Source organism: Nyctibius grandis, chromosome 7, assembly GCF_013368605.1.
Source record: "Nyctibius grandis isolate bNycGra1 chromosome 7, bNycGra1.pri, whole genome shotgun sequence".
Taxonomy (NCBI): domain Eukaryota; kingdom Metazoa; phylum Chordata; class Aves; order Nyctibiiformes; family Nyctibiidae; genus Nyctibius; species Nyctibius grandis.
Window position 1 is genome coordinate 22,765,337 of NC_090664.1, and position 19,453 is coordinate 22,784,789.

At 45.2% G+C, this 19,453-nt stretch overlaps 1 protein-coding gene across 2 annotated transcripts in view; it reads left to right on the plus strand.

Annotated features, from left to right (window-relative positions):
• Positions 1-11,043: 11,043 nt before the first annotated feature.
• Positions 11,044-19,453, plus strand: part of RAPGEF5 (Rap guanine nucleotide exchange factor 5) — a 164,714-nt gene continuing 156,304 nt past the window's right edge. For both annotated transcript variants that reach the window (XM_068404779.1, XM_068404780.1), the window contains exon 1: positions 11,044-11,260. In XM_068404779.1, the coding sequence (XP_068260880.1) occupies positions 11,072-11,260 (189 nt within the window). In that variant the 5' untranslated portion in view covers positions 11,044-11,071. The remainder of the gene's footprint in view (positions 11,261-19,453) is intronic.

Here is a 19,453-nt window from a genome sequence, read left to right on the forward strand (position 1 = left end):
CTGGTGTCCTAATGAAATGATGGTTGTGTTGTCCGTAATCTTGATAGCTGGGCTGGCGAGCAGCATCTGGCTAGCTACTTGGCCAGAGATTATCTGTGACAGTCCTAAACAAGAAAGAGGGAAGAATTTGGCAGTTTTACTCCAGAAATCTCACCACAGTGGTGTTGAAACTGGATGAACTCTCTGAATTATTTCACTATCTTCAAAATATCAGTGACTTCTTTTTGCACACTGGAGTCTGTGGCAGCATGCAAACGTGTAATTTTACTCCCCCTTCCTTTGCTGCTCCTCTCCTCTGTTGTGCCTACCAGCTGGGAAAACACAGTGAGTCCGAACCGTGTTCTCAGACTAAGTGCTGTTTACTCATCTGTAGCAACACAGTCTCCAGAGAACAGGTTAAACAACAAATGGCCTGTTTGTATATGGCTTATCTTAAAGTTAGTGTTTTCCCTATAACTTAGGTAGCACAAAGGTTTCACACATGGAGTCTGTCTTGCAGATCCTACCAAATAGTTTTACATGCAGGTATATATCATTTTCTTGTGATGTAACAAAAGATAAACGCTGTTTATTTAATTAAGGCATGTAGTTGATATCCAAGACAAGGAATATGTAGGGCATGTACGGTATACATTTACCTGAGAGGTTTGTTAACTTTGGCTGAAGTTATTCAAACACTTTTTTTTTGGCATAAACAAGCCAACAACTGATATACTGATAAACTGCCAATCGCAGGTACTGTACAATGAATGTGAAATCAATACAACTCTTGTTAGATATAACAAACTTATTCATATATGGATTTGTATTATGGAGCACTCAGTGACAGGGAATTAGTGGTAGTAGATTTTGGACTTTGTAAAGACAAAAAAAAAAAAATAAATTAAACCAGCAGTATAGATGGGTTCTGCTCTTAACAAAAATCCGTGCAGCTTTTGGTAACAACTGAATGACTGTGGAGTAGGCCTATAAAGTCCACTTTTAAAATTTCTTTTACTGTATGTGATCAATCTGCCTTGCCAAGGATAATGTAAATGTTCCCCCCCAGCTTAGTTACATTTTACGCCCATTTTACAGATGTGTGAATGACAACTCTGTGGAAAATTTGCATGCCTGCATTGCAGCTGCCTAGATTTGAGCTGCTTGCCTTAATTCACTTTATAGTCATTGGAGTTAAATGTAATTTGTAAGACATGCTTCATTCAAACAACAGTGGCTGAATCCAAGCCTACAAACTCCTGTTTTTCTCCATTGACAGGAAAGGGAGTCTGGTTGATTTGTTCATGTGTAGATACACTATAGATAAAGAAAACCCAAAGGTGAAGAATTAATACGAGGAACTGGTTCCGTTCCATTTTTCTCCATTTTGAAATGCATTTATTTGCTCTTCAGTAAGATCTGATGTGCTTCAAAGTTCTCGAAGAGAATTAGAAGTTCTCAGCCATTCTCCAAGTTGGCTCAGCTTTGTCAGTGGAGCTCACAGGACAAATTGTCTGATTTTACATGACCCATTTAGTTTTAATAACTTCCCATTCAGACAGCATTCTCCCTTGCCAAAATAGAATTTTTTATGATTTACTTAATCAGTAATCAGTACCTATGGACTGGCAGCTTCAGTGAAGGCTGATAGGAAGATGTTCTTTGTTTGTAATACAGGCTTAATATAAGCTTGGAGTGACTCTCTGTATTTCACCCTATTTTTATCAGCCTTCTCCAGCCACTTACATTCCTTTCTCCCAGGTGTCTTTTATTAGCTTGTAGAAAAACTGTGGAAAGTGAGACACATGAACCTTTGAAAAATTCACAACAGGTATTTGTTCTCTCCTTTTCTAACAAGTCAGAAGAACCAAACAATACTAGAAATTGAGCCATTGCAAGCCAGTAAAAGTAGCTTACTAGTCCATTACTTTATTATTACCAGAAAGCTCCCTAAGTCTTAATTAAACAGCAAGTCAGTTTCCCTGTGACAAATGCAGTTTGGCAAGAATTGGGAAGCAGAAACTCAAATATATAATTTAATATTTTTCTGTTTCCTTCTTTAATGTCTGTTAGGGTTTTTTTAGAATCGCTGCTGAGGACAATGTTTAGAAATAAGTGTCTAGCTGTAAACATCTGACTGTGTTGAGGCAGTCACATATAAGCTTGGGGCAATAATGTATGTCAATAATTATCTTAAAAGTTTGACTGTTAATTGCAGTGTGGGATGCTGGGCTGGCTTTCAAGTTATATTCTTCACAAATCGTGTTGCAAATGAATAAAAATACTGGAAGAAAATGGAAGAATTGCATTGTCTAACCACAACAGTCTAGGCAGGCTGCCATAAGAGTATTATTGAAGCTCTAATTCAAAAATTAGACTCAGCTACAAATGTATTAGTTTAGCCAAGTTCTCTAGTTGGCAGAATGTCTTAAATTTCCTTTGATACATGCTGTTGTTTGGGCTGTTAGCTTAATACATCATTAGATAGTTTAGGAATTGCTTGTCTGTAAGTTAATACGTTCAATATCAACTTGTTAATTAGATTAATTTGGTTTAGTATTTTGTTAGAAATACCTTAACCTTTATATGACTTTATAATTTTATTTCATTACAGTTACAGATATAACATTGTTTACAACAGTAGAGTATCCAAGTCTCGGAAAACACTGTAAATGTCTTGCAGGCAGAGTACAGAAAAGGTCTTTTTCCAGGGCTTCAGTGAGAGGGAACAGTTTTTTCTCATGGGCAAGGAAAATTCATCTTATGTCTTTCTTCTTATGCATAGGTCCAGAAAAATGCTGTGTGTTTACTGTGACTCTCCTCTGGCAGGTTTTACATGGTTGCTGATGTGGCTTGTCAGGGGACTGGACTATAGGTGTCTTGTTTTACAGTTCTGGGTGCTCCCAGGTAACCTAAACACCTTTCAGACAGCTGAATGCATGCACACCCCAGAGCTAGTATTGTTCTCATGTAGAAGTACACCTGGCAAGATCAAAAATCATAAACATTTTCAGCCTCTGTAGCCGAGGTTCTCACTGAAACCCACTCCTTTTTTCAAGCCAACATCCATAATCTTCCATGGATGGTCTCAACTGGACCCACCAGTTTATGTCCTAGGGTAAACTGGTTTGTTCTCCCAATTTCTTTATCTCCCTGGCTCCTGTTGCCTTTCAGAAGTCTCCAGAGGTGTCTGTAAGCAGTTAGAGGAGGTTAAAGGGGGAAGAGATTGGGGTAGGCAGGACACAGACAATTTCTTCTTTTCTCTAGGTGTGCTGGATATCTTAGCACAGGGAGAGCTGTTTTGGTCAGCTACCTCTCCTTCCCCACTCCTGCCCCTGCTGTCTACTACTTCCTTGAATAGGTCATTACAAAAACAATGACAAGATCGCTTTGATGACGTTTTCCCACAGCCCCTTTGTACAGTTTTCCCACAGGACAACTGAACAGTCAGGAATCCCAGGAGGGCTGTTGGAATGAGACTTGAGGGCTCACCAAGCTGTAACTCTGGACACAGAGTTGAAAATGCCTTTGTGTGGGTCCATTCAAAAGCCATTTATTAGACCATAGGCACATGCTCACTGCAAGAGCACTTGGCCTTCCTGCACTGGCAGATGTGGAAGACAACGTATCTCCCTGGCCTTTGGCTTATGCCAGCAGACTCGCCTCCCTGCTTTACCATGCCCAAATGGAAAGGACAAGGCCACCTGGATTTGTCCACAGCCTTATTACCTCTGCTGGTGCTAGTCTGGCTGTACCTCTACCGGGAAGAACTGATATCCTTAACAAAACCAAAGGAACCTAACTAGTCACTGAGCAAACCTACACCATCCCTTGTACAGTGGAGACTCTCTTCTGAACCCCTGATTGGACGTGATTTTCTCTTGTGGTCATCTGCCTCACTGTCGCTGTTCAACAGCTGCGGTGCTCTTATTCAGCGGGAAAAATCAGGCACATTTAAAACAAACAAAGACTAGAACACAAACAAACCAAATTAAACGTTTTAAAGCATTTCATTACTCACAAGATGTTATGAGATGGTTTTATGTTTAAAATGGTAATATTATTTCTGGCAATTGGTCTCATGCTATTCTTTTGTTGATTTTTCCAACCTCTCAAGAAATTGGAATGAAAATATTTTACTGATGTTACTATCCCTGGGAAAAGTTTGTCAACATGGAGCCAGGTTTATCCTGAAAACTCAAAATATTTGGCATGTGGTTTTGTATTTTCCCTTCATCAAAGAGATTATGTGGGGCTAAGGTCTGTTCACATGGAGGTAGCGAGAGATACTGACGCTGTACTTAAAACAAAAGGCGACCTTGCATATATGTGTGCACATATATGTAAATATCTCTTTTTGCAAATGATAATATAATCATATGAGAAAGTAATTACTGTTACATTATGGTAGCTTGCTCACATGAAAGTTGAGTAGACACTACAGGGATGTGTACACTATGGAAACGTGTGTGTGTATATATATATATCTCACTTCTGTATTGTTTCTGTGAGCAGGAGGATCAATGAAGCCTGAATTTCTATGGATTTGTGTCTTGAGGTTGAGACCCTGTCTGGATTTTCTAAGGTCTCATATGAAACGCTGCACTTTTTACCTCAGTGAAGCATTAACCGCAGCTCTTAACTGGCTGCCTATTTTCAGAATACTTCTAAGGACTTAATAGTTCTTGGATTTCAATGCCTCTGTCAAATGTGCTTGACGAGCTGAAGCATTTGAAGATTCACAGAGAGGTCCCAGACATACAAAGAGGCAGCGCAGTGTCTTAAACTCAGTTCCTACAAAATCAGGCTAAAGCATCCTCACACTTATACATATGAAGAAGAAATGTAAAACGTGAATTAAAACAGAAAACATGAATGTGAACATAAATACGGAATTTAACAGCTAAGGAAGAAAAGATAAATATGCAGATTAACCGTCAATCACACAGGGGAGGTTTTCCATTGACTTTGGGTGAGAATTTAGCACCTAATTGCAATTTGTCTCTTTCAAAATCTCCTACACAATCTCTTCTGTAAATGTATGTGAAGTTTCTCACACTGGACATTTTTAAAATAATCATGCATACGCCCATGTGCCTGGGGGTAAATGAACTTGGATTTTGGTTGCAGCTGTCAGAAAAACTTCCTGGTTCCACGGGTCCATTTATACGTTTTTTTTTTAATTTTTAATTAAAAGATATTAATTTGTCATTTTGAGATTTCTGTGTTTAGTTAAAAAAAAAAAAACAAAACAGAAAAACTGAACAAACTCCACTAAGGATCTTATTGCCTTTGGAGTTTAATTTTGGCCTGTAAGAGAAAGAGCAATAGCTCAATGACAACATTGTTTTGACAGAAAAGGCCAGACATGAGAGCTTTAAGAGTCTTAATTTCCCTGAGGGGTCATAAGGTCCCCTGCTTCCAAGTATGTTAAAAAGACAAATCAAACCAAAGAGTTGAGTCAGGTTCATTAGCTCTGGCAAACCACAATTACTACAGAGAATGCATTCTTCCTTGGGTTTGTGTTAAAGCACAAGTTTTGCTATGCACCAAACAATGCTTTTGGCTGTATTTACATTAGTTTTGCCCTTGTCATCATGGCCCAGTGATTCTTAAAAAGGACCAAATGACTAAAGGAAATGCAAAAAGAGATCCATTTAGGATTACAAACACTCCCCTGCACACCCCCTTCCACTTGTCCTCTGACCAGTGCCATAATTCTTATTCCAACAACGGCAGCCGCAAACCCAGTGGCTCAGGATGCTCCTGAGCTCTCTTGTCTTTGCAGGCTGAAAAGTCAATAGGCGAGACTGTGTCCTGATTCCCTGGATGAATCGCAGGCAGGACATGGGCTGAGCAGCCATTTGAAGATGCCTTGAATTTTGAAGCCTGGAAGAGGTGCTGGAGGCATAAGGGGAGGCGGCTCCTAGTCCAGCGCAGAGGGAAAAGGGTCAGACACTGACACTGTGAAGAGGTTCACAGGCCATCAAGAGAAAACTGGGGGTTGAATTAATAGAGGCAGCTTCAGCCTTTCCAGCTATGAGTCACACAAATCATGAAACTACTTGAAATATTTCACCTACTCATACATCTCCTTTATCTTTCACCTCTTCCCTCTTTTTTTCTAGTTATTCTCCTGTTCTGCTGTCTTTCAAATCACACCCTGTGCTGATCTCCTGCTTCCCCGTCCCCCATTCCCATTTTGGTATCTTTCCGTTGCTGAGCATATGTTACATTTTGCAGGCCTTTCACATCTCAGAAATGCTGCAAGCAGTGCTTCTGAACTTAACTCACTGAATATTTGGTCTATGTGATGACATGGTACTAAACCAGCTGGAAATTTTTCTTTCAAAAAAAAAAACCGACTTGAGAAACCAAATCAATGTTTTTTTTAAAAAAAAGTATGCATGACCCACGTATATGTCCCTGATGTACATGGCTCTGACAATCGATTTATACTATTCATATCCGTGGTAAGTTGGTGACATCCAGCATTTAAAATGCAACTGAGATCCCACTCTCTGATCAGGTGGAAGGGAGCTAACAACTCAAAAGCCTGAAGCAAGTTGTTAGGCCAAAAGGTGGACCCCTAGCAGCTCTGAGGGTGAACAGGTTGGTTTTGTTTTGAAGTTGGATGAACCGATGAAGAATTGTCAAAGCAGAAGAAGTTGAGAGGTGTATCCAGACTTCTGCAGTATATTGCCAGCCCACACCATAGTGCCTGGATGGTCACCTGCCACACTTGTGAGTGAAGTGCTGAGGGGCATGTGTGTCCCTTCTTGGGACTGGGAAATGTGCCCCAGAACTCCTGTGAGGCACTGAAGCAGCGGGATGGTGCAAAGCCTTCCCCAGCCCTTCTCTTTTACAGGGTCATTGTACATAGTGCATTTAGAGACAGAAATAAAAATCTGCCAGGTCAGGCTACCCCATGTCAGGGGCCTGAGAGCTGGCAGGGTCTCAGAGCACGACAGAAGCAGTCTGCAATTCACATGCATTGGGCCTTGAGTAACATTTGGCAAGTTAAAGTCTGTAGGAAATGATTCTTGTGACAGCACAGGACGAGTCCCACGGAAAGGGACCTCCTCTGAGGTTCATCCAGATGCGGTACGGGGAGGTGTGCAGCACACAGCTCACCTCCTCTTGCATGGGAGAAGAGGTGTTATGACGAAAAACCTGCTTGCTTGCTTTCTGAAGAGATAGGAAGAAGAAAATAAACTCAGTTTCTGAAAGGGTAGAAAAGCATCCCCCTCCTTGTCCCTGTCCCCACTCCAGCAGGACTGCCTGGGGAAGGCGAAGCGATGTCTGGCTGGCTGTACAGCGGGTGTCATTGCTTTGGAAAAATCTTGCTTTCTTTTGAACACATCCTGCCAGGTCAGGGGGAGCAAATATTCAAAAAGGACTGCTGCAAGCAGCTGGCTCGGATCGCTGCCTGTCGTTGGCTTCCTCACATCTGGCTCCTGCATCCCAGTACTCTGCAGTTCTATCCCTGCACTGCCTATCTTCACTTCATGCACGGAAAACCAAGGTGGCATCTATCGATTATTCCGATGGAGTCAAGAACTCCTAATACTTTTAAGTCCAAAATGAGTGTTTATTATGCTTTGTCAGGAAATGTCTGATTGCAGATAATACTTTTTTGTCAATGATTGACTTAAAAACTGATATGAATTGCATACACGCATGAAACAACTTGTATTGTTTTTACTTCATTTCTTTTGATTGTGCTACACCATGAAAGAAAAACAAACACATTCCAACAAAGCAGACACTCCCAGGCCCCACATCTGTAAAGTTGCAGTAAACTTTCTTAGGCCTCCAGATGCCATCCTGTATCCATTTAAACATACATGTTCCTATATTTACATGAAGTCCCTTGCAAGCAAGGGAACAAAACCTTGTCCAGACTCTACTCCAGGAAGTATATGCCAACCTAGATCTCTTGGTAGAAGCACCAGAGAGAGCATCTCCTTGGTTTTGCTTTATATCAACCAAATTAAGTGTTTAATCTGGAGAACTGGAAGTTCCCCAGTGCCTCACATGGTCAGTGGATCTGATATCTTTTTGTGGTACTGCTGGTGCCTGTAAGGGGCAGGAAATCTGCAGTCAGTCCAGGGCCAAACCTGCCGAGAACAGGGACCCTGTTCCCTCAGAGCCCTGCTCTCCCTTCAGTGACAGTTCACTGAAAGCAAGATGCTCTGAACACAACATTTTGGGTGCAACACACTGTTCTTTTTTTTTTTTTTTTTTTAAATGAAGCTGTTTTGCCAAACACTTCCTGACCAGATCTAGTTTTGCTCTCTCCCCCCCTGCCCTTTCCTGTGAGGAAAAAGAACAGGTATCAGACTCATTCACCAAGCTAAAACTTCTGTAACGTCACAAAAAAAGCAATATAAGATTTAATTTTAAACAATTCCTATCATGATCTTCCTCAAAACTGGAATGATACAAACTAGAAAGACCTAGCTACTGTCTAATCCATTTTCCTGATAATTGTTAGTCCAAATTATGTTATCGGGCAGCTGATCATTTTTAAACGCACTGCAGAGCACATTCATTTCTCTTTCAATGCTGTTCACAAGTTATACTTATCTTGCTCAGTTGAAAAACAAACAAGAAATTCTGAGCACTGGCATAATTTTACTCTTTCTTGACATAATCAAATTACTTCTGGTTATACCTCATTCTGCCACATTAAGTCATACTTTATTGAGTTGTCTTACTGCTGTTTGTATTGTAGCAGTGCCTAAAGACTCAGACAAAGAATATGGTCCTTTTGTGAAGCCCATACACTAAGGATCCACTATTCTTTTAGGTGCAGATATACCTCTCCTCATAATTACATCCTGAGCTGTGACAAAGTGGCTGCCAGGCAACACAATGGTCAAAATCATATTGCAGGGCAGTTGGAGAGCACAAATCAAGTGAAATAATAGAAACGTTTGGTATACGAGGCATCACACAGAACAGTCAGTGCTCTTCGTGTTCCTCATGCCTGATTATGCGGCGCAGCCTTGGCTAAAGCACCTTTATGGCATAATCCCTCTTGCCCTTGCGAAAGGGCTGGCATTGATGTTGCCAATTGGGGCTCACAGATCTCCCTGGCGTTTTGGGGTTGAGGGGTCTGCAGCACACTTCTCATCTAAGTTATGGCTGTCACATTCCTGTCCCTGTTCTGTCTTCTTGTCAGCAACAGGCATCATGCGACAGGCCACATCACTCTGCTAAAAGCACTGATTTTTTTTTTACACTTAACCTTTCAGATTTGGGTCACGCAATGAGCAATGACTGTTCGTACCAGCAGGAAGGAGATGGAGGGATAATGTGGCTGGAGCAAACCCCATCCTTTTCACAAGTCCCTGGGCCAGCCTGGTTTGCGCTGCTCATGAAGTCATGCTCACAGGATCCAGTTAAGCTGATTAAATGATGGACAGCTGCTGAAAGGAGCAGTTCTGATTTCCCTCACTTCCAGGTTTCTGCCTTCCTCGATCCTATGGCTGTGTGGTCACAAAGTGGATCAATTTAGCTGTCTGGCCAATGGAAAATTAATTATTTTCTGAGGTGTTATTCTTCCACCAGATCGATCAGCTGACTAGAGTCAGATGGTTCCCAGATCCCATGTAAGGGATGTGAAGGGAGTACACATCCATGGGTTGCAGGCAGGATCACCTTTTTGCAATAGCCTGCTGTCAGGTCAGCACAGCTGAAAGGCCAGGCTACTGCTGCTGCATTCGGGTGACAGATAACCCAATGTCACACCGATGCTGGAAGGGGCCATTCTGTGTCTCGGCACCCTGACACAGGTTGGGTACATCTGCCATCTCCTTTGCACTATGGGTACCTCTGCAATTCCAGAGGAGTTGGTTTAGGCAGCACATCAGAGAGGAAAAAATTATTCCTTTTTTTGCAAGGTTAGTTTCATGGTTAAGCCAGTTCCGTGCAGGGCTGGATGAGTACTAGGGTCAGCCCCTGAAACGAACGGGACCTCTTGGTTGGGACAGGGCGACAGCTTTCCGTAACGTGTCTGTGAGATTGGCTTAACTTATAATGCCATTTACCGAGACATTTACGCACTGGTGAATTCAACCCGGAAGAGCAGGTCAGCCTTATTTGTAGCTCTGAGGCAGGAGATATATGTAAGGAGAGCCCCACCTTACATTCAGTTCTCTGATCTAAACAGATGAGAATAGAGCGTTGCAGAAAGGAAGCAACACCTGTACCACTGAGGTAAAAAAGGCAGACTCCAGAGATTAAATAAAGCCCCCATAATTCAAGGTACTGAACTCTAGACAAGTGCCTTGAATGTATCTTTTTTCCTTATACAAAGAGTAAAGGAACTCGTTTCTGGCATTGAGGGTTCCCTTCCAGGGATTATCTTAACAACTATAAGCAAGTCATTCACCTGGGATGCACTGATCAGTTTCTCCAGTATCAATGCTGACATGGAGGACAAAACACGTCACTGAGTAAAGAATCCACTGGGAAGGGAGCAGGGAAACCCTTCACCCCTTAGAGCCATAAATAAGCCCTGGGGATCAGCGGGTGACTCGGGCAGGTGGGCACCCTTGGAGGCTTCCAGCCCAGGCAGGCTCCGCTCGGGGCTTTCTCCAGCCTGGCCTTGACAACCTCCAGGAGCGAGTGGAGACCGCCCAGCCCCTGGAAGAGCGTGAACCCCTCGCCCCTCAGCTGGGACCCGCCGCCTCTTCCCCATGTCCCCTCCGTAGGTACGTGGTCACCGGGAGAGGTGGGGACACGGTGCGGGCGGCGATCCCCGAGCGCAAAGGAGTTAACAGGACTTTCTGCCTCTTCCCGCCCGCGCCTCCACCCTCCTCATTACCTGCACTTTATCACTGCCGGGAGCCGCGGGGCGGGAGGGGTGGAGGGCTGGCAGGGCTTCCTGCGCCGCTCGGGGCTGCCCGCGGCGGCGGGGCCGCGGCGTGCGGGGACCGTGCATCGGCGCAGCCGGGGGAAGGTGTGCGAGTGCCTGTGCCTGTGCCTGCCTTCTGCGTGTGGGTGGGAGCGGGGCTGGGGCGACGCGAGGGGAAGGCGGGCGGGCAGAGCGGGGCTGCGCGCCGCAGCCCGGCGGGGATGCGGCATGGCCGTGGGCTCCGTGAAGATGCCGTCGCCGTGTGAGGGCGCGGAGCTGGCCCGCAGCTGGAGCCCCGGCGGCGGAGCCCAAGAGCCGTCGCCGCCGGTGCAGCTGCGGCAGAAGCTGCGGGAGCTGCCGGCGCTGCTGCGGAGCGGGCTGACGCTGCGGAGGAAGAGCGCTGCCGCCGCCAGCCGGGTGAGTGAGCCTGCGGGCGGCCCGGGCCCGGGGCAGCACCCCCGCCGCCTGCCCGCCGGCCGGCGGTGCCCGGGGCAGGCGGGGCGGCGCCCGCAGCGCCCCCGGCTGGGCCGCGGTGTGGGGCGGGCCGCGGGCTCCCGGCGCTGGCCCTCGGCGGGGGGCAGCCGGGCGGGCGGCAGGCGGGGAGGGAAGGCGGTCGGGCGGCTCCGCGGCGGGGCGGCACCTCCGTGGCCCCAGGGCAGGGGTGCCCGCGGCCGGCCCCGGGCTGGGCCCGCCCCTGCCAGCTCTGGTGAAAACTGAAATGGCAGTCTGGGTGAGTGCGTGCCTCGGTCCCGATCTCCGGGTTCCCCCTGCGGCTCTGCTCTCCCCTTCTTTTCCCCTCCATGTGGCAGAACTTGTGTGCGCCAATGCATGCGGTCATCTGTCAGGGGATGCTGCGCAGGTGTGCTCGGACACTCGTGTTAAAGCAGTGAACTTCAGCGTGCACTCGAGTTTTTGACGCTAGAATGACTTTATGGACACACTCGGTCCCCAATCTCGTGTACCTCCAGAGGCTGAGGCCATGGGGTCAGGTGGGCATCGTGGAAATCCCTAGCCAAATTTTACTCAAGTTCACTCACTTGTAGAAAGGCTGATGGAACAGGAGTGGTTTGGTAGGAAGCAGCGCCCTGGCGAAGCATGGTGTGACACCGCCGTAACGGTGAGTGGCTGTCATGCCTTTGATGTCTCCCAGTTGGGACTGGAGCCATATCGTGGTGGTGGGATTGCCATCATGGCAAACCTTACTTGCAGGCCAACGCTGGACTGAAACCCACCATCTGAGTAGTTGAAATGAAGGGGTTGGGTTTACCTACATGGGGTTGGGTTTGTCTGTGTGGGGAATCAAGTGACCTCCTGTGTGGTTTTGGTGCACGGATGTGCACCAAATGCCTGTGTAGGGAGTCAGTGGGGAGAAGTCAGCATGGTGTGTATTTGTACCTTCATCAACTTTACAGTACTCTACCCATGTAAAGAAATGCTTTCTCTGCATGGGGAAGTTGTGAAATGTAGTAGACTGTGAATTTAAAAGCAAACTTCCTGGGTGAATGCTTTGTTCTTAGAATATATACATACAAGGAAGGTAAATAGGATTAAGGTAGTATATAAATTTACAGCAGAATAGCTATTTCCAAGTAATATTTTGATTCAGGTTCCTGTTCTAGATTAATTTCTTTCCTCAAGTGAGTTTAACCCACAGAATAAAGACTAGTCTGTATGGAGATGCCTAATGATTTTTATTGTTCAGGTGAAATAGTAATCCACTTGGCAAGTGTCCATATGAAAACAGAGCTAAGGAGATTCAGCTAATTATAAATAGCCAAGTCTTGCCCTGCACTAACAGGATGTTTATGACACATATCTATCTTCCAATGAAGATGGGACCTTATCTGAATTGAGTTTAATTTGTTCCACTTTAAAAGCGTACTACCAGTAGAGTGGAGTAAGTGTGCAGTGAGGAGGTAAGAAGCAGTGCAGAAACGCTGCTGGTAAGGGTGTGTGTTTGCAGGCAGCTCTAAAATAGTGTTTTAGCACAACAAATTCATGACACTTCAGGGAGATGCCATGCAGAGCAGGCTTGGGTTTATCCTCATGGTTATTCCTCACCGCTACTGAAAGCATTTGACAAGTGAGTGGTAGGAACATTTACTCTGTAAATATTCGGAGTGGGTGAGTTAACAGCCTGGTGAGAAGCTTGGGTAGCTCCTGGGTCGTGTAGCTCCTCAGTTGTGCTTGCTGAAGCCTTGGTCCCTTCTTGCTTCATACTGTCCCAGATGAGGCTCTGCCTGTCTTTGCTGGTGTGCCGTGTTATGGACCAGCAAACACAGAGTGGCAGGTTTAGTGGTGGTGTTATCCGTGGCTTTGCCATCCAGTACCCTGTGGGTCATCTTGTAAAGTTTTTCTTGAACTGTCTACCCTGGTAGGAAGAAGGCAGGAGAGAGGATGATGAGCTTGTAAGTCAGTCTGGAGTCAGCCCAGCAGATCTTGGATCAGTGGGCAATGCTGTGTGGAGATGCTGTATGGCTCCAGCAGGGCCTTCTGGCCAGTGGCTTGGTCCTGTGTGGAGAACAGGACTGCTGTGCTCTGCCATCTCTGGGTTTGCAGCTGGAATTATTCAGCAGTGCAGGTGTCTAGGTGGGGTGTTCTGAGGCGCAGGTAGTGCTAGGAGTTCGTAGTGATGTTAATGTCACTTTTTCCCTTTGGAAACAAAGTGGACACTTGAGGTGCATGGAGGGTCCGTCCCACACAGTGCAGTTCTCCAGGGAGTGGTGTGGCTCTGTTAGTAGTGCCCCATGTTGATTCCTGGGTGCTCCATGCATGTGCCTTTTCCTTCAGAAATGGAATTTTAGGGGCACGACACCTTTCATGTATTTCTATTTAATGTGGAGAATAACTTCAACCCTGAAAATTACAGTATTTGAGAGAGGAAAGGGATATATTAGAATGATAAAACGCAGCTTTTTTTTTTACACTTTCCCTTTTAAACATGACTCAAATTAAAAAAAGCCTTAAAAAAGGTTGGAGGAAGGTTGAGTGACACAAATATGAAACAAAAGTTCCTTTTTTTTCACCTCAACAAAATATTTCAAGTTAATCCAAAGTTAATTTTTGGAGGGTTTTGTTTGCTTATGAAATCTCCATTCCCTGTATCCCTTTGAAAAAAAAAAAAATTAGTCTGATCTTCCTCTCCAGTGACTTTTCTTTGTGCTTTTTTGTTTGTTCAGACGCCAAGCTGAGAGTCTTATTTGTCCAGCTGGTTTCATCAGGAATGTTGCTCATTTAGGTGAGCTGTTTTCAAGTAAATGCTGACCAGCTGAAATTCTGGCTTGTTTAATTTCCTAGAAAAATATTATGACCCCTGAGCAGGGGGTCTGCCTCTGATGCTGACTTGCTGAGGGACCGCCTGCGGTGCGGTTTGCTTCCTCATCTGTAAAGCAGAGGTAATCTGCATGCGTGCATGCTTGGGTACTATGGATAATAAAATATAATGGAAGTGTTAAGTGTGCTATAATTGTTTTAAGGATGTACTGCACTGCATGCTGTTCAAATACTTCCTGTAGTGTGGGGGGGAGGAAAGCATTGCGTAGTAGAGGGTAGTATACAAAAAAATGGAATAAATTTTGCAAACCAATATGGGGTGGAATAATTTTATTTGAGTATGTTTGGGCTTCTCAGTCCTTGGCACTAGACTGTTTGGTAACAGGTAAAACTAACCTCCTCTTCCTTTGCTAGGGAAGCCCAATGCTTTTTTTAAAAGCTCCTGAACTTTGAACTGGATGTTGGCCTTGTCCCTGACAGTGGATTTTCTTAAATTAGGTCTTAGGGCAGGTGCAGCACAGGTGCCTGGGACGGCACTGGGGGTTAGGCTGCAGTTGCACAGTGAGCTGCAAGGTGTGGGTTTTTCTCCTCATCCTCTGCTTAGTGCTTCTTTGTTTCTGCTGGATAAAACAGAAGAAAATGATCCAATCTTTTGCTGTGGTAGTTGTGTGTGTGTCAAAGCCTGTGCGGAGGCAGAGGAAGGATCTGTTGTGGTGGGTGGCTGTGCACTGTAGAACCGTTCCCCTCTGCCATGTGCTTTCTCAAAATGTTTGGAAAGTGGGACCCTTCTGTTTCCTGGTTTGCCTCCTTGAGGTGTGTGTTAAGCGTACATGTAGTAAGCATGTGTATTTTGGTTATGAGCGGTCTTTGCTGTTCATCCTGGGCCTTGCCGAAGATGTCTTCCTCTCCTCCTCTTTTTCTTGTAATTAGTGATGAAATATGGATCCCTGCGCCTGGGGGCACTAGGAATGCCAGTGGTGAAGTTCTGCAGGCACATCAGTGCAGCAGTCTCTCCCTCATGCCAAAAATCCTTTTCACAACACTCAGTTGGACTCTTAATGGAGCTAATGCTGCTCCTGAGTGCCTCCTGGGAGAGCAGGGAAGAGCTCAGAAGTTGGAGGAGGAGTTACCTTGCACACACACACAGACACACACGCATTTTTCATGGCCTCTTCTGCTTTCTACGTTCACATTTACACACAAGCAAAATACTGTTGTTTTATGTGAGCACGGATGTTGCTCTTTGTCACAGTAGTGGAGCGGGAAAACCTTTTGGACGTCATGGTGTCAACCCCTATTACTCTGATATTGTGAAAGATCTTGCTGGCCTGTACAAACCTTCACTATGGGACATGCCTTTTGGCTTGCTGGAAGTTGAAGAGATACCATGACTATATTCTGTAATCACTTTTGTGAGGTTCCTAGAGGTCCTTGGCCAGGCAACTGCTCTCAGAATGTCTTCACCTTAGCTCTGTTGTGAGTCACAACCTTGCTCTATGTGTATGTCAGGGTGTAAACTGACTGTAGGGTTACAAATTGAAAATAAACCACAGGAATTAGGGTATGGATGCTAAAAGTTTACATGAGTTCAGGGTGAGACTGGAGAAGTTCATGGAAGAGAAACTTATCGAACATACATAATCCTCATCAGGCGCAGAAGGTTCCCGAGACGAAAATAGCTGGGGGGTTGGAGCGTATTAGAGATATCCGTCATATATTCTGGCATTGGCAGTTGTCATGCTGTTAGAGACAACTCTTCTTTGGCAGCGGAAAAAAAATTAAATTATATGCAATCTGTTTTAATTAAATGAAGTGTCCGAACCTCTCAACCTGCGTTTTGCTAAACTTTTATTCATCTCTTGTAAGAAGCTTTCAGTTACGTATGTCATTCAAGTTACTTTCCTCTAATCAATTCATCCTGCGATGGGGGAAACCATAGTGTTGTAGATGAGGTTTTGCCAGGACATTAGAAATTCCCTGCTGAAAATACTCAGAATTTCCAGTACTTCTTTCCATGGCTAGATTATGTTGGTGGTTGATAGTTACATTTTGATTGAGCCAAACGTATAGATTTACCTTGTACTCAGGTAATCTTCCCACCGATGACTGACATTTATAGCAGTCCATATTCTTGTTGGTAGCTCCTCATCTTAGTAGTGCCTGAGTGACCTTATCTTTCATGCTGCTGAATTACACTCTTTTCCTAATATTCTAGTCCTCGAAGTCACCTAATCTTCATGTATGCCATTCTGTTTACATTTGTTTTGACAATGCCTACAATTTTGTGCCAACAACACATTTCGTTAGCACCTTTATGCTCATTTAACCACTGTTGTTAATGAGAAGAGGAGAAAAAAATAAGGAGAACAATTGCTCTGATATCTATGTTTATATATATACTATAGAAGCTTTAATTTTGGAGTTTCTCCTGCATTAAAAAGATGCAGTGTCGTGGTATGTAGAAGCTGTACTGGCTGGAATCAGCACACAAAGATCACAGAATCACAGAATGTTAGGGATTGGAAGGGACCTCGAAAGATCATCTAGTCCAATCCCCCTGCCGGAGCAGGATTACCTAGACCATATCACACAGGAACGCGTCCAGGCGGGTTTTGAATGTCTCCAGAGAAGGAGACTCCACAACCTCTCTGGGCAGCCTGTTCCAGTGTTCGGTCACCCTCACCGTAAAGAAGTTTTTCCTCATATTTATGTGGAACCTCCTGTGTTCCAGCTTGCACCCATTGCCCCTTGTCCTGTCAAGGGATGTCACTGAGAAGAGCCTGACTCCATCCTCATGACACTTGCCCTTTACATATTTATAAACATTAATGAGGTCACCCCTCAGTCTCCTCTTCTCTAAGCTAAAGAGACCCAGCTCCCTCAGCCTCTCCTCATAAGGGAGATGTTCCACTCCCTTAATCATCTTCGTGGCTCTGCGCTGGACTCTCTCTAGCAGTTCCCTGTCCTTCTTGAACTGAGGGGCCCAGAACTGGACACAATACTCCAGATGCGGCCTCACCAGGGCAGAGTAGAGGGGGAGGAGAACCTCTCTTGACCTGCTAACCACACCCCTTCTAATACACCCCAGGATGCCATTGGCCTTCCTGGCCACAAGGGCACACTGCTGGCTCATGGTCATCCTGCTGTCCACTAGGACCCCCAGGTCCCTTTCCCCTATGCTGCTCTCCAACAGGTCTGTCCCCAACTTGTACTCATAGCTGGGGTTGTTCTTGCCCAGATGCAGGACTCTACACTTGCCCTTGTTATGTTTCATTAAATTTCTCCCCGCCCAACTCTCCAGCCTGTCCAGGTCCCTCTGAATGGCTGCGCAGCCTTCCGGTGTGTCAGCCACTCCTCCCAGTTTTGTGTCATCAGCGAACTTGCTGACAGTGCACTCGATTCCCTCATCCAAGTCATTAATGAATATATTGAATAGAACTGGTCCCAGTACTGACCCTTGAGGGACTCCGCTAGACACAGACCTCCAACTGGACTCTGTCCCATTGACCACCACTCTCTGGCTTCTTTCCTTCAGCCAGTTCACAATCCACCTCACTACCCGATCATCCAGACCACACTTCCCCAGTTTAGCTGCGAGGATGCTGTGGGAGACCGTGTCAAACGCTTTACTGAAATCGAGATAGACCACATCCACAGCTTTACCATCATCTATCCACCGGGTTATGAACCTCACACCTAAGTATTTATATGGCTGAGACACATATGGGCTACATGACTTAAAGTAGTAAGGAAAGGAATAGTTCAGAGGCTCTCCAGCAGTCTTGTTGCTTAATTGTGGAGCGGGTTTTATATGTGTGTGCTTTATTGTGATTTCCTGGTAGCTTCTCCTGCCGCTGGCCCTTCTGAGCATCTCTGCAGGTCGCATATCAGCATCATCACTGGGACTGTGGAATAAGCAGCACCAAGCAAGGGGTTGTGGCTGCTTACAGTGATACCGCTGGCCAAAGCAATGTGTGTCAAACCGTGCCCTGTGTGATACAGTAGACGGTATGCAGTCTGCAGGTCAGTACTGAGGAACAGTAAACCAGATGAAGTACTGCAGTTTGGATTAAGCCCCCTCCCAAAAAAAAAAATTCCAACAACAAAGAAAAACCCAACAGGAAATCGAGGCCCAGACCGCTTGTGAGCATCAAAAATTTATGATGTCACTTGGGGTAGGGAGGGAGAGGGAGAGCAGGTGTTTGGGTTTTGTTTATTTGCTTTTTTTTTGAGATGATAAGCATTTAATTGTGGTTTTCTGGCCAAATTCTGTCTGAGAGAGTTAGATTCAGTGATCCTAAAACACTTTGTAATTTCAGATGGATGTGGTAATCATTTGCTGTCATAGAGTGCTACTGCACACTGTTAAGCAGATGCTCCATTTCATCCCATAGGTGAATGCACTTCAGTGATGCATGAATTGATTTTTAAAATATGGAAAGAAGGGGAGAAAAACAATGCACATGCATGGTTAGCTCTGGAAGTAGCAAAGCTGTTGTTTACTAGATGGCTGAAGGAGTGAGCTAAAAGAATCCCTTAGATCTGGTCTGGGTCCCAGCTTGTGTACAATTGTCATGGTTTAAAGCTGGGCTGGCTATTAACCCAGTGGCAGATGCTCTCTGTTAACCCTCTCCCCCCCCCACCCTAAGGGAAAGGGAAAAAGGGAGAGAGACTTATGGGTTGGAAAGTTAAAACAGTTTTAATAAACTATAATAATGAAAAAGAGTATAATAACAATAATAGAAATAATCAAATGTATACAAATATATACAAATATATACAAAACCAAGACTGAGAGCTTGGAAATCCTCCTCAGTCAGAGTTGCTCCCCCCAGCACAAGCAGAGGGGAAAATGCAGTAGCTCCCCCCAGCACGGGCAGAGGGGAAAATGCAGTAGCTCCCCCTGCCATCACACCTGCAGGCTTTTAACTGGAGAATTGGCAAAGCTGGTACCAATCAGTGGGAGACAGGAGGGCCCCTCCCTCCTGGGCCCCACCTCCAGGAGGCAGTGGGTTAGTGATAAATAGGAAAGTGAGAATGACGTGTTTGGGATAGAATACCTCATTGGTCAATCTTGGGTCACCTGCCCTGTCTGCTCCCCCCTGCAGCTGCGACCCCCCTTCAGCTCTTCACTCATAAACAGTGAGGAATTTAGCAGTGACCTTGGTTTCTCTAAGACTAATTGGCCTGGTTTGGGCCAAACCAGGACAACAATCCAGTGCTTTGTTGTCGTTTGTCGTTTCTGCAGTGCCTGAAGCCTCTTGGCAGCGAAAGCAAATCTAGGGGTGTGGGCTGTGGGTCTGCTGCTGAATGTGTGTTGCAGGACGAACTGAGATT